Genomic DNA, 13533 nt, shown 5'->3' on the forward strand with positions numbered 1-13533 from the left:
TTAAGTTAATGGGGTCAACTTTAATTGTTGGCTTAATCCATCCTTAAACAAATCTTCTTTTGGAAGTAGGCACCGTCTCTGCACTGAGGCATGTCAGAATTTGCCGCTAGCAAGATTCAACATGAAGCGAGGCACTCTGATGAATGAAGGTGTGATTATGGAGAGCCAGGACACATAGGGTACTTGTGAAATAATGTACTTCAGAGAGGTGTAGTCCACTATACTGCGGCCTGGAAAGATATGGTATTCATTAGAAACAGTGTGTTGAATTTTATTTGATTATGTTATGTCTAGAGATCTCTTTCTGTACCATCAACATCCTCTAACCCATAGCACCGAGCCAGGTCACAGGTCATCAGCACTTTCCCAGTCATTGACATGAGATTCTTATCTGTTGGTCGACAGGCAGAAGACATAAACGTATTAGCAAACATGTTATTTAATTTACAACGTTGGGTCATTTCATGGTAATTATTATCACGTTAACATTAACTACTAAGAAAATCCAACCTTTGGCGAGCTCAACAATGCACTTCCCACTAAGCTCTGTGGTCTCTCCGTTAGCAAAAATGTCCTTAATCTGAGAAAGACAAATTGTGAACAAGTATTGAATTAACTTGTGTATGGATTAACCTGTTCTTGCCATGGATATCTATAGATGCTGGAATGGCGTTAAGAATAAACAAATATAAACTTCTGACATTTAGGGGTGGTTTCACAGACAGGGTTTAGATTAATCCAGCACTAGGCCTTAGTTATATTATGTCATTTAAGTAGTTTTTACAAACAAACCTTATTAAAACAATTTTGGTGTGCATCTTGAGACAAAAAAAATTGCACTGATATGTTAAGATAGGTCAGTACAATATGTTATTAAATTAAGGGAGCGCAAACATGCATTTTAGTGAGTGCGCCCTAGGATAAGCCCGGTCTGGGAAACCGCCCCTTACAGTTTACACAATTAATGTAACAGATATCTAGTTACATAGTTTCTCCGTGTAATTGAAATGTTAATTTAATTTTATTAAACTATTAATAATATAATACTAGAAAGACGAGTGCATTTGCCTGCATGCTCTTACAAACTAAAGGACTAAAAAAAGTAATATACCAAAATACGAAAACTTGATGGATGTGTGTGGTTTCGAAAGTTCGCCATGTTGACCCCAATATAAGAAGATAACATGACAGCATTTTATTATGTGTTTTTATTGTTTGTGTTCAACTAAATGAAGCGATGAGTAAATTATGATGATTTAAGGACTGTGATTAAGGTCAAATAAGGATGACTTACTTTTGGGTCAATACCAGATGTCGTCTCACTCTGAGATAACATTTGGGTAACTAACTCGGTCTGAACCGCTCCTGGCCAAAGGCTTATAGAAGCGACACCTCTCTTTCTCAGCTCTATTGCTGTATCTGCTGCCAGTCTGTCACACTAAACACAATGAAAAAACAAAACCGTTTTAGGCTATGTTAACACAACAACAATGTAATAAAATAGTCAAGTTTTTCCTTTTGCGCTTTTAAGAAATTTCACGTTTTCAAAAAGATCTGTGTTTACATGGATCCCAAAAATAACAACAAGCGCTGTACAACGTGTGCCAGACCAGTAGATGGCGATGTTACTTTGACTGAAACACTATATGCCTGGGCACATGCACATTCTTGTACAAACAATTGAATGTAGTGCATGGGCGTCCCATTATCAAAATTTGCATTTTAGGTAGTTTACATGCACAACAACACATCGTTTTCAAAAACGTGTACTTTCAAACCCGTCTACAAAAGTTTGCGTTTTCAGTACCCCAAAACGCCGTTATTGTGTAAACAAGCAGCCAAACTGCATGCAACCGTTCCTGTTTATGGTTAGAAACGTTGTTGTATATAAAATAAACAGCCTTTTGTTAGTACACTGCAAAATTCCAACTTTAAAATGCTCATTCAACAAAGAAAATTAAGTAACTTGAACAAAGATTTCTTTGTTGAAGTGCGTCAATTCTTTATTTTGTGTTCACTGGATTGAAAATACATAATCATTCAGCTAACAAATATTATTTTGTTGACTGGACTTATAAGTTTTTTGTCCAATTCGTTCACCAAACTTGCCAAACTGAGTAATCTGAACAAGCAATTTAAAAAAAACAATGGTCGGAATAGTTCCCAGCATGTATTGCGACATGTTCACTTCTTTGGTTAATATTTACTAAAAAAGATGACTGTTTTAAGGTTTGATGACTTTATTTATGTTGTTATGTTGTTAATGTTAGTTATATGTTGTATTAAGAGTAATTTTGAAAGAATGATGTTTGTTCATTGTTACCATGATTGAGAAGTGTGAGTAAGCGTGTATCATTGTTGCCTCACAGCAAAAAGGTCTCTGGTTTAAGCATGGGCTAAGTCAGACAAAGACTTTGTTTATGAGACCTTTCTGTGTACACTCCCACAGTCCAAAACATGTAGATTAGTTAAATTTGGATATACTAAATTTAAATTACTCTTTACCCAACTTAGTCACTAGTTGAGTAAACATAGAAATTTGCTTATTTGGTTCAATGTTTTGGTTTAAGTTGACATTACTCAGTAAATTGAGTTAGGTGAACTACATCATCCAAGAGTTGAGTAAACTCAAAAAAGCTGTGCAGCAATTTGCCTTGAAAATTTTAGTTATGTCAACTTTTTCTTTTTTACAGTGTATGCCTAAGAATAAAGACATAGAAGGTATATGCATAAACTCACTGCAGCCTTGCCGACCCCATAGGCTACATTAAAGACATAACGTAGACCACCCATGGATGATATAACCACAATCAAGCCACTGCCTTGAGCCACCATCATTCTTGCAGCATACACAGAGCAGAAATAGTGACCCCTGTAAAAACACGAAGCGTGACTGGGACATCTGTAAAGACTCTAACAGCATAGAGTAGTAAAGTGTGAATTTTTGAGTTACTCAATATAGTTAAAGTTTATTTTAATTAATAAAAATAATGCAATGAGTTATACAGTACTGTGCAAAAGTCTTAGGCCACCATTTTGCAATGTTATAGTGATCATATATAATTATTTCTCAGTCTCTTTATTAGAATACAACCAGAAAATACAGGAAATGTGCATGTCATATTAAAAACAGAATAAAAATATAAACTGAAGTGTATTTAGGTTAAACTTCCCTTCCACTTGAGAAATTGCAGGTAACTGCAGGACTACTGTATATTTAAAAGCAATAAAAATGAAAATGTTTTTGCCCAAAATGGTAAAAATATGAAGCCATGAGTCTCAACTAGTTCTGATCCAAAATTTAAGTTAAAATTACAAATAGGGGATTTTCACGCTGATACGTAGAACTTCCGCTTTCAGCAATCTTTGTGCACGTCCGCTTCCGGCACAGTTCAACAGTGGCTGAAACGAAGGCTAGATGTTAGATGTCGAACAAACAACGCCAATCCTAACTAGTTTTTCTTGGATTCCCGACTAGAAGTGGATGATGTGGCACTTTTTAACAACATTGCAGTGTTTAAAAGCAGCTTTACAAAAGAAGAAACCATAGAAAATGGGGAATTATTTATATCTAGAATATAAAGCAATAAAATAGAATTGAATATATGGTATTTCTGCAAAGTTTTGTGTTCTCACAAATAATAAAAAAAAACGGTATTAACTAATAAAATGGTATTAACTTTCCTTCGAGTAAGATGTATTAGTCAATATGATTAATGACAGGTATATTTATTTAAAGGAACAGTATGTAGGATTGTGGCCAAAACTGGTATTGCAATAACAAGACTTGTGGCTAAAACTGGTACTGCAATCACCCAACTAGTGGCCAATACACAAAATGACAACATAAACATCAGTTGAGGGCTGCAACTCCACTTTTTAAATGACAATATCCTGGCCAGACCACTGTTGTCAGTGATATAAGTATTTGAAATGAAAATGATTTCTTAATGTCTAGTGACATATCAGGGCCATTTTATGATTAATTAATATAAATTTCTTACATACTGCTCCTTTAATGTGTAAATGATTGTGTACTATAATCACGGCATTTTGAGTTTTTAATTTTGTGTTAAAATGTTATGCAAGAAAAAACAAACTCAGTTGTCATTTGCGTGCTGTCTTTACTATTTGGTTGTACTGCATGTTGTCTGAAGCCTTGATATGCGTGTCGGGCTCGCGGTTGAGGGGTGCGAGCAAACAAAACTTATCAAACAACGCATGAGTAAAGTATTGAGATCTGTTTCGCGGTTTTTTTTTTTTTTTTTGCTGCTAACAACACATTATTACATAATTATCTTACCAATGAGAAATAAATCAACTTTTTGATGATATTGTAATTATATGACCAGCACCTGTATATAAAAGGAATAAAATAAATTTGAATATATAGTATTACAATAAACTTTTGTGTTCTCAAAATAAATAAAAATCAGAATGGTATTAACTAATAGAATGGTAATAAATTTCCTTCGAGTATAAGATGTTAAGTCAATATGATTATTGACAGGCATTATATTTAATCAGACATGACTTTCCATCTTATGTGAAAATGCAACAAAAGAATTACGTGATAGCAGGTTTTTATATAACATAAATAATTTGCAATAATACCATTAACAGCAGTGCAAAAACATCATTAGGTGCATCTCAGCATCATACGCTTACAAAAGTGAACTAGTGACGTCTATAGCAATAAAAGCTGTATTAACAGAAATGACTAAACCCAATCTGTATTTCTTCAATTGAGTTATTCACCGGAAGCGGCCGTGCGCAAAGATCTTTGACAGCGGAAGTACTACGTAACAGCGTGATAATCCCCTATTGTGACACTTTTAGTAGTTTTACCAACAAGGGCCACTAGATGTCAACGGTTTGCTGCCTACTTTATTTTTTTTTACAAATTTTCACACATTATTAAATTACTGTCACTCCCTTATTATTATTGCAAAAAGGTTAAGCTTTTCCAAGTTTGTCAAGACTTTTGAAGATTTATAACAGGATATTAGTATGATATAAATATATTAATAGCAAGTGGATTACCGGAGGGCCCATGACATTTTAGAAAATTGTTCTCACGATCTTACACTTTTCCCAAAAATAGTGATGAAATATGAAAACAACATTCTTAGATATTTCCAATGATATATAGGTTGTCAAGATTTTTTTAGATTTATAACAGGATATTAGTGATATAAACATGTAATACCAAGTAACATTTCAGAAAATTACTCTCAATGTCTCATTCTTTTCTCAATATAGTGATGAAATATGAAAATGACATTCTTAGACCTTTCCATCAATATATAGTTTGTCAATATTATTTTAGGTTTAGAATGGGATATTAACTCATTCTCGCCCAGCCTTTTACAAAACAGTTGCCCGCCAGCATTTTTTGTGATTTTCACAAAAATGCCTTCTAGGAAAATGTTCTTCTATAAATATATAAACATAAAATACATTTAAAATGAAAGAACAGACCATTTGCTTTCAAACAAACAAATTGGAAAAAGTTTTATCCTATCTTCATAACCTCTTAAATAAGTAGGTTTCTTCAAAAATACCAAATTTTGAGCAAAAAGCTGAGATAATTGAATTTTTGTAAAGGAGTTTTTTTTTTAGATAAGATTCAGAACGATGACCAAAACATACACAGAGTTTATAATGTTGATGAATTAGCTAATGCCTTAGCTTTTTATAAATTGGGTAAGAACGCCACCTAGTGGATAACAGCGGAATCATAGATTATCATAAACACTCAGTCAGTGTCAGGAAAATGTTTTCTCCTAATTGAAGAGATAACTCGTCAATGGCATGAAATGAGTTAAGTGTTATAAATATGTAAACAAAATTGGGCGCACATTACTCTCACTACTTTATACTTTTCACAAAATGGTGATAAAACTAAACACTTAGAGCTTTCCAACAATTTATAGCTAGTCAAGATTATTTTGGAACTAAGATATTAACGGTGGTACACATTTGCGCCCAAGCGTAGGCTGGTGTTAAACTGCTATTACTATTTTTTTATAATTTACAACTACAGGCACTTACAGTGTAACAAGTTAGAGTGTCTTTTTCAAAAAGAAACCAAAATTAGGCTTCTAGACCAAAGAATGCCAGAGCTACATTAATTTGAAGATGTCTTTACCTTTTCAACAGTTGAAGGGGTTAATGTCGTGTAAAATGAAGTGTACCTAAGACCTGTGTTGTTGATGGTATCCCAAATACCTGGATCCACCTCCCAGAACTTCTTTCCTGTGTTTTCAAAAATGGCCTGTGCACAGAGATAACCAACACTTTTTGAATGTAATAATATACAATGGTAAGACATACAAGCACTTAATATATTAAAAGATATTTTCAGAAATAATGGAATTGCCACATATGTTGTGCAGTAACTGACCTGTACACCAGCATAAGCGTTATTCACCAAGATATCAAGCCTGCCATTTTGCTCACGCTGGACACGTTCAAACAGCTCCTTGATGTCATCCTCTTTAGATGAGTCACAGACTACTGGCAGACATTTGCCACCTCGCTGCGTCACCTTTAATCATGACAATAAAAGCTGCATGTAACAAACTTAAGATTCTTAGACAAAAAGTCATTTGCTGTCTAGTACTGAATTCTGGTTGGTTGCCAGGACTAGGGTTGCAAAGGGGTGGAACATTTCCGGTAAATTTCCATGGGAACTTAATCTGGGGAATTTTAACGGGAATTTAGGGAAATTTATATAAACTTAATCATATACAAACATAAATACACGGTTTGTTTGGTCATAAGCAGACATGCATACAAGGTAATACAAATCCTGATACTTTACACTCATCAAGCCTGGATTTGTTTGATAAATTTTTTGCATTTTACATTTTAATGTGCCAAACTTTTAGGTAGTACAGTAATTCTGTATGATAACAGAAAACTGGCAAGCAGAATGTAGAAGAAATTATCAAGAATGATCTGTGCTGTTATGGAAGAATGCAAGTGCATGCAGGGGGTGTGGCCTCAATTGCCCTTCAGTGAGCAATGTGTTCCCATATATTAAATCCCATGGAAAGTTTCCAGCCTTGAACATTTCCAGAATTTTGCAACACTAGCCAGTACATTGCTCCAGAATTGTTCGGATGTCTTTTGTGGCCAAGTCAAGTTTTCCAACATCCAAGTTTCAATCATATTTAATTCTGGTCCTCAGAAATGGGTTGGGTCCCTCATTCATTAAATAAAGTCTATTGGACTTTGGGTGAGGTGAAAACTGACAATCTGAATGCTTAAAGAACGAAATGCATAAACAAGCTACATTATATATAGTACCCTTTATACAAACAGCACGAATGTTGGACAACTTATGCACCTTATTTAATGCTTGGGGTTAGGGGATTTTTCAAAACAAATACTTTGCAGTTTCAAACCTCAGCTGCTGTCTCCTTTAGAGTCTTGTCCTGTCGACCAGTAATGTACACGGTGGCACCAGCCTCAGATAACTGAAGAGCAATACCTCTTCCAATTCCTCTGGACGCACCAGTCACCACACAGATCCACCCAGATAGTGCCATCTGACAATTGAGAGAGATAAGGCAGACAGACCATAGGACGAACAGAAGGAATAATGCAAAATGTAAACATATTTAGACTACACAAAACCAGAGGCAGACACTACTTGAGTATTTAAAGTACATTTTCCAAGCATCTGTGGTTTATCAGAGTGTTTGTCTTGGGAAAAAATTTACTTTACTAAAAAAATTCACTACATTCTAAAGCATAGAATCATACTGTGTATTCCTTTATATTGCATAATTGATTTAATACCTAATTACATAAAATTGTGTCATTTTACTTTTCTTGAGTAAAAGTACAAGAGTACTTTTTACTTAAGTAAAAAAAAATACTACATGTTTAATGTACTTAAATATTAAATATAAACCAAAAACTTGAAATTATGAAATGTAGTGGAGTAACAATTATAATAATATGCTGGAAATGTATGTTTTCCAAAGAAAAACACTGATAAAATATGAATGCTTGAAAATTTACTTTTATGTAGAAAATAAAAATAGAGAGGTAGTGTCCGCCTCTACACAAAACAAATGCTCAGTACCAGGCTGTGTTCAGTTCACTTCATTGGTTTATTACTTTAATTTAACATGAGTAGTTACCTTAACCGACAGATAACTTTTTATATCTTATGATAACTTGATTGATGATAACTTGATGACGCTTTCTCATGTGTCAATAAATTCTTCTTCGCTAAATCCGTAGCGCGCAACTAAGAAATCAGTGTAGCTCGCGGCCCCCTCTGCTGGTAAAAATAATTATTACATGATTGCTCCGGTCTGGTACTACAAAGGCTACATGCTGATCGGGGTTTTTAAGTGTATTTGCTGGTGGTTTTGGACGTGCTGTAAAACGGGGACATCTCCAGTCGGGGAGAGAACACCAAAAAACGGGACTGTCCCCGGAAAATGTTGGAGGGATGCTGCAAAACTTCACGGGACAGAGGTCAGTACGAACCACTTTTGCGCTGATTAATTGGATTACATGATCGTGCTCTTCGTAAACGTTCTTAAATAAACTTCGTTGAACATAAAGAGATAAGAGGCAAACACTTTGATTAAATCTCCAAAATCTTGCAGATTTGTATGCGTTGGCAATATTGTACACAAAAACAATCGTGCCAGTACTTGAAATAGAAACTGGGAAGAGAGAAAGAGCGCGAGAGAGATTTTCAATCCGAAGACTGCAGCCTCCGAAGGTCGCATTTGTAGGCTACATGACGTCTTACTTATATTAACAATTGTAAAGTGGACTATTTTTCTTAGTTAACGGTAAATTGTTGTAATATGCTTATGAATTGCGAATGTAATGCTCAGTTAACCCAAATAAACCAGGCTTGATGACGTATGCAGCCTGCATATGCGACCTCCGCAGGCCGCAGCCTTCGGATTGAGAAACGGCCAGAGAGAGAAGCCCGCCACCCTGTGGTCACATTGCACGGTGTCCTACTTCCTCAACTAACGTTAAATTCATTCAGCAAAAAGCCCAAACAAAACATTATAACGGTTACATCTAACAAACTCCGGGTGTTAAACGTGGTGGAGAGAAGATAAGTTAACGCTCGTGTAATGAATTTAAAATAAGCATAAGCTCCGTAAGCAGGAAATAATGCAACAATTCGATGAATGCAAGGACAACAGCCACGTATTAGCAGCAAACAATACCACACTGTAATTTACCTCAGGTAAACGATATTTGTCCGTCAGGAGGTCTTTCCAGGATCTGAAATGATTCTGTACTATAGTCAGAGTCTTGTGAAATGACCGATTGTTTACTACAACAGATAAGATGCACGTGTTTTTTGGGACCGTAATTCCCGTAATGCGTCTAATATAAGGACGAGCGTCGTTCTTACAGCTCATACAAACTAACTTACCTGTCAGCATTTCCTTTATTTTGAATTCGTTCACCACATATTAAAACACAGCCAGTATTCTTTTATGTGAAACTTACATTTTGTTTCACGTGTGATTAAAGATAATTGTTTAAAGGGCAGCTGTCTTATGCAATATACTGTCCACAGTTCACACTGCAAACTACGTGAGACGAATCTGAAATCAAGACCATAATTGCAGTAATGGAGTCATGTTATGTTATTTAACTTTGTAAAGTCAAAGTCCAAAATGTCACCTCTGTCTGTCCTGTGTGTTGCCCTCCATGTTATTAGAATAACTGAGACAGACAGATATATTTACTTGTGTTTTAATTTGACTGAGTTCTGTGGTAGATTAATGAAATGATATTATGGCAGCAGGATTTTTGCCATGACTCATTGAGATGAATCAGCATTTGTCTTGCCTGACTTTTGTACATGATAGCTTTAAAGGGATAGTTCACCCAAAAAATGAAAATTCATGTTGTTACAAACCTGTATAAATGTTTTTGTTCTGATGAACACAAAGGAAGATATTTTAAGGAATGATTGTAATCACCCATTCACTTCCATAGTTGGAAAAAGAAGTGGAAGTGAATGGGGCTAACAAACGTTTGATCAGTGGAGGCCGGTGACTTCTTTTTCGAGGGCACGCAATGCAAAGTTCGTCACAACATGCATGTAGCCCATCATGTGTGTGGTTCGTAATTTCAAAATATGTGTTTTGAGCGTCATGTGAACCATGTGCATCATGCGTCATGTCAAAATACGTGCATCTACAGGGTTTATGATAAAAGAAACGTTCGCGTTTGCCAGATACTCTCTTGTGTAATTAGAGTTTAGTGTTAAGCGGGTGTCTTGTGATTACTTTGTGAACGTGAGCGTCTCTTTTATCATAAACCGTTTAGACACGTGCGCAGCAGGCACTTATTTTGACAAGACGCTTGCACATGGTTAACTTGACACAATGAACACATATTTTGGAATGACAAGCAACACACATGACACTCTGAACACACATTTTGAATTTGCACTCCTTCGAAGATTGATTACAAACATTCCTCAAAATATCTTCCTTCGTGTTCATCAAAACAAAGACATTTATGCAGGTTTGTAACAACATAAGAGTAAGTAAATTATTACCGAATTTACATTTTTGTGTAAACTATCTCTTTAAAAGTCTTCTGAGACTTTTAAAGACTTTTTAAAATTTATTTGTTATTATATTTTAATCTCATTTGATTAATTTTCTGTAGTAATTGCAAGCCAGTTTTGTCAATATATTTGGATTTCGGAACAAAATAAATATTAATAATAAAAAATATAAAAATACAATTACATATACATATAGCAATTTTATATTTTTGGCTAAAGGACTTTGAATTTGTTTGGTGTAACAACAAATTCTATGACCATCAAATGTGACCGTATAGTGATGGTTGGAGTTAGGTTTAGGATTGGGGTAACTTGATATACTTGTCACATAATTCAATGGTTACACAATTCGGAAAATGAAATGTCATGGATGTTTATCAAAAGTTTAATCTTTATAATAAAAGTCAGATGTTTTTGCTCTTATCGAGTGTTGTTGTTCTTGTTGTTATAATAACAAATAATATCTGAATTAGGGATGGGACGGTATGAAAATTTCATATCATGATTATAGTGACCAAAGTTATCACGGTTATTATCATGGTTTTGTTAACATGAGATGGAAATGTTTAAAAAGAACTGATACACACACACTGAAAACATTTGAAAAGTTTTATTTTTGAAAATCACAATTTAATATTTCATGTCCCTGAAATTATTTCTGTGGTAAAACATAAATAAATCTGTCTAATAAGTTTACAGTGAATGAATACAATACATTATCCCTTAAATGCCTTCTTGTGCAAAAAATTATGTTGCATGTGCGCGCCTGCGTCAAACTGATTCTGACTGGACAGGATTTACCGCAAGTTTTCAAAATCACGGTAATCAAACACGGTTCTAATAATATTTAAATTTGTAACGATAATACTAACCATTAGGACATTTTATCGTGGTTAATCATGAAACCGGTAATCGTCCCATCCCTAATCTGAGGAGAAGATCCATTTATATGAATAGTTTTTCTCAGAAATTAATAAAGTAATAAAGGTTTTCAAGCTATTACACAAACCATTGTAAAATCAGAAAGGTATTTCCATACACCCAATGTTAGCAGCACGAAAAAAACGCATATCCTCCATTTTTTCTGGTGCTAGGTCCTGTATCTAGGTTTCTTCCATTTTTGGAAATGTGAAAATTGCTGTTATGTTGATGACAAGGAAATTTCACAATTAAAACGGTCCTTGTCATTGACATTTGCTACATACAAAACCACCCTGTTATCTCCAAGCTCACGTTTGGGTGTGCCGTAGATGCATATTTTCCTCTTGCAAAACATGAATTGTTTTTTTGCAATAAAGATAACTGTGGTATTACCACACAGCGATCATTAGTTAACTCTAGATAACCTTGCACCCAACCCCAGGTTGCTTGTTGAGGTCTGTACTTGTCGACCAACTTTAAAGGGGTCATATAATGAGATTTTTTTTAAAGATGTAAAATAATCTTTGGTGTCTCCTAGAGTTTAAATGTGAGGTTTTAGCTCAAATTTTATTATAGCCTGTTAAAATTGCCACTTTGTAGGTGCGAGAAAAAATTGCTGTTTTGGGGTGTGTCCTTTTAAATGCAAATGAGCGGATAAAATGCAAACACTAATTACAGTGATGGTTGTTTGTTGCAATTGAAATTCAATTGTGCTGTCAATAATTTCTTTCTTTCTGCACTAAATGGCAGTGCTGTGGTTGGATAGTGCAGATTAAGGGGCGGTATTATTGTAATCAGCCTTGCTACTTTACCTCACAAAACAGGCAAAATCTGAACAACCTAATTTTTCACATGCTTGCAAAGAATGGCTTACCTAAAAAAGTTACTGGGTTGTTAACGGGTCATGGCGTGAAATTTTTCCATGTTTAAGTGCTATAGGTGGGTCCCCAGTGCTTCTATCAACCTAGAAAATGTGAAAAAGATCAACCCAGTTACTTAGTTTTGGTAAACCATTCTCTGCAAGCATGTGAAAAAATAGGTCGTTCAGATTTTGTCTGTTTTGTGAGGTAGGTAGCAAGGCGAATTACAATAATACCGCCCCTTAATCTGAACTATCCAACCACAACACTGCCATTTAGTGCAAAGAGAAAGAAAGAGAGAAAATTATTGACAGCACAATTGAGTTTCAATTTCGGTGATCAGTGTTTGCATTTTATCAGCTCATTTGCATTTTAAATGACACACCCAAAACAGCACAAATTTGCACACACCTACAAAGTGTCAATTTTAACAGGCTATAATAAATTATCTGTGGGTTATTTTGAGATAAAACTTCACATACACACTCTGGGAACACCAAAGACTTACTTGACATCTTAAAAAATTTCATAATATGACCCCTTTAAAGCATGAAGAAATTTCTGTCACAGGAAAAAAACCTTTACATATGCTATTATAATGCTCAAAGATGAATTTTAAGTAATAAAATTATCAACTACAGGGAGACTTTGAGATGATTTGGACACAAGCTATATGATAATGTACATTTCCGGTTGCATACTTTAAATAATGATTTAGTGTTTGACTACACCTAGTGTCTGTATTCATTTTATTACAGGTGAGTCCCTCCTTCAGTGTATTGTAATGTGGGACCCCAGCTATAATTTCATGAAAGAGTCAGTATAACTTGTACACGATACAGTCTTGCAGGAAGTTTATTCCAAATTTATTCTGAAGCCTAAGTTATTGTACATCGCAAGAAATGATCAGATTACTTGTGAAATTAGGAGTTATGCAATAGTCTGACCTTTATATATAAAGCAGCATCAAGAGCAGCAGTCCTGCTGTCAGGTTTCTGTCACACACAATAATGATTTGGAAAGAGAAACTCTTGCTTTGCTCTTTCTTTGTTTCTATCTTCCTGCTTCCACAGGCTAAATGTGGTAAGATTAACATGGCTTTAAATTATATATAAATTTCTTATCTGATAACAGAAAACAAGATTGTATGACAAACCACAAGACCACTTT

General features: G+C 34.8%; 1 protein-coding gene and 1 long non-coding RNA gene across 5 annotated transcripts in view; one reads left to right on the forward strand and one right to left on the reverse strand.

The window, feature by feature from the left end:
• Positions 1 to 13533, reverse strand: part of dhrs1 (dehydrogenase/reductase (SDR family) member 1) — a 20817-nt gene continuing 7284 nt past the window's right edge. For 2 of the 4 annotated variants that reach the window (XM_065277135.2, XM_065277136.2), the window contains 9 exons: positions 9234 to 9276; positions 7413 to 7556; positions 6407 to 6550; positions 6198 to 6277; positions 2740 to 2872; positions 1295 to 1438; positions 511 to 580; positions 311 to 391; positions 1 to 230 (listed from right to left, as the gene is read on the reverse strand). In XM_065277135.2, the coding sequence (XP_065133207.1) occupies positions 94 to 230; positions 311 to 391; positions 511 to 580; positions 1295 to 1438; positions 2740 to 2872; positions 6198 to 6277; positions 6407 to 6550; positions 7413 to 7556 (933 nt within the window). In that variant the 5' untranslated portion in view covers positions 9234 to 9276 and the 3' untranslated portion in view covers positions 1 to 93. The remainder of the gene's footprint in view (positions 231 to 310; positions 392 to 510; positions 581 to 1294; positions 1439 to 2739; positions 2873 to 6197; positions 6278 to 6406; positions 6551 to 7412; positions 7557 to 9233; positions 9277 to 13533) is intronic. The other 2 variants (XM_065277138.1, XM_065277137.2) reach the window with 1 other exon arrangement.
• The window catches only part of LOC135767502 (uncharacterized), a 1770-nt gene continuing 1178 nt past the window's right edge, over positions 12942 to 13533 (forward strand). The window contains exons 1-2 of the long non-coding RNA XR_010542043.2: positions 12942 to 13192; positions 13247 to 13446. This is a non-coding gene — a long non-coding RNA (uncharacterized lncRNA). The remainder of the gene's footprint in view (positions 13193 to 13246; positions 13447 to 13533) is intronic.

The sequence above is a fragment of the Paramisgurnus dabryanus genome, chromosome 6 (genome assembly GCF_030506205.2).
Source record: "Paramisgurnus dabryanus chromosome 6, PD_genome_1.1, whole genome shotgun sequence".
In the NCBI taxonomy this organism is placed as follows: Eukaryota; Metazoa; Chordata; class Actinopteri; order Cypriniformes; family Cobitidae; genus Paramisgurnus; species Paramisgurnus dabryanus.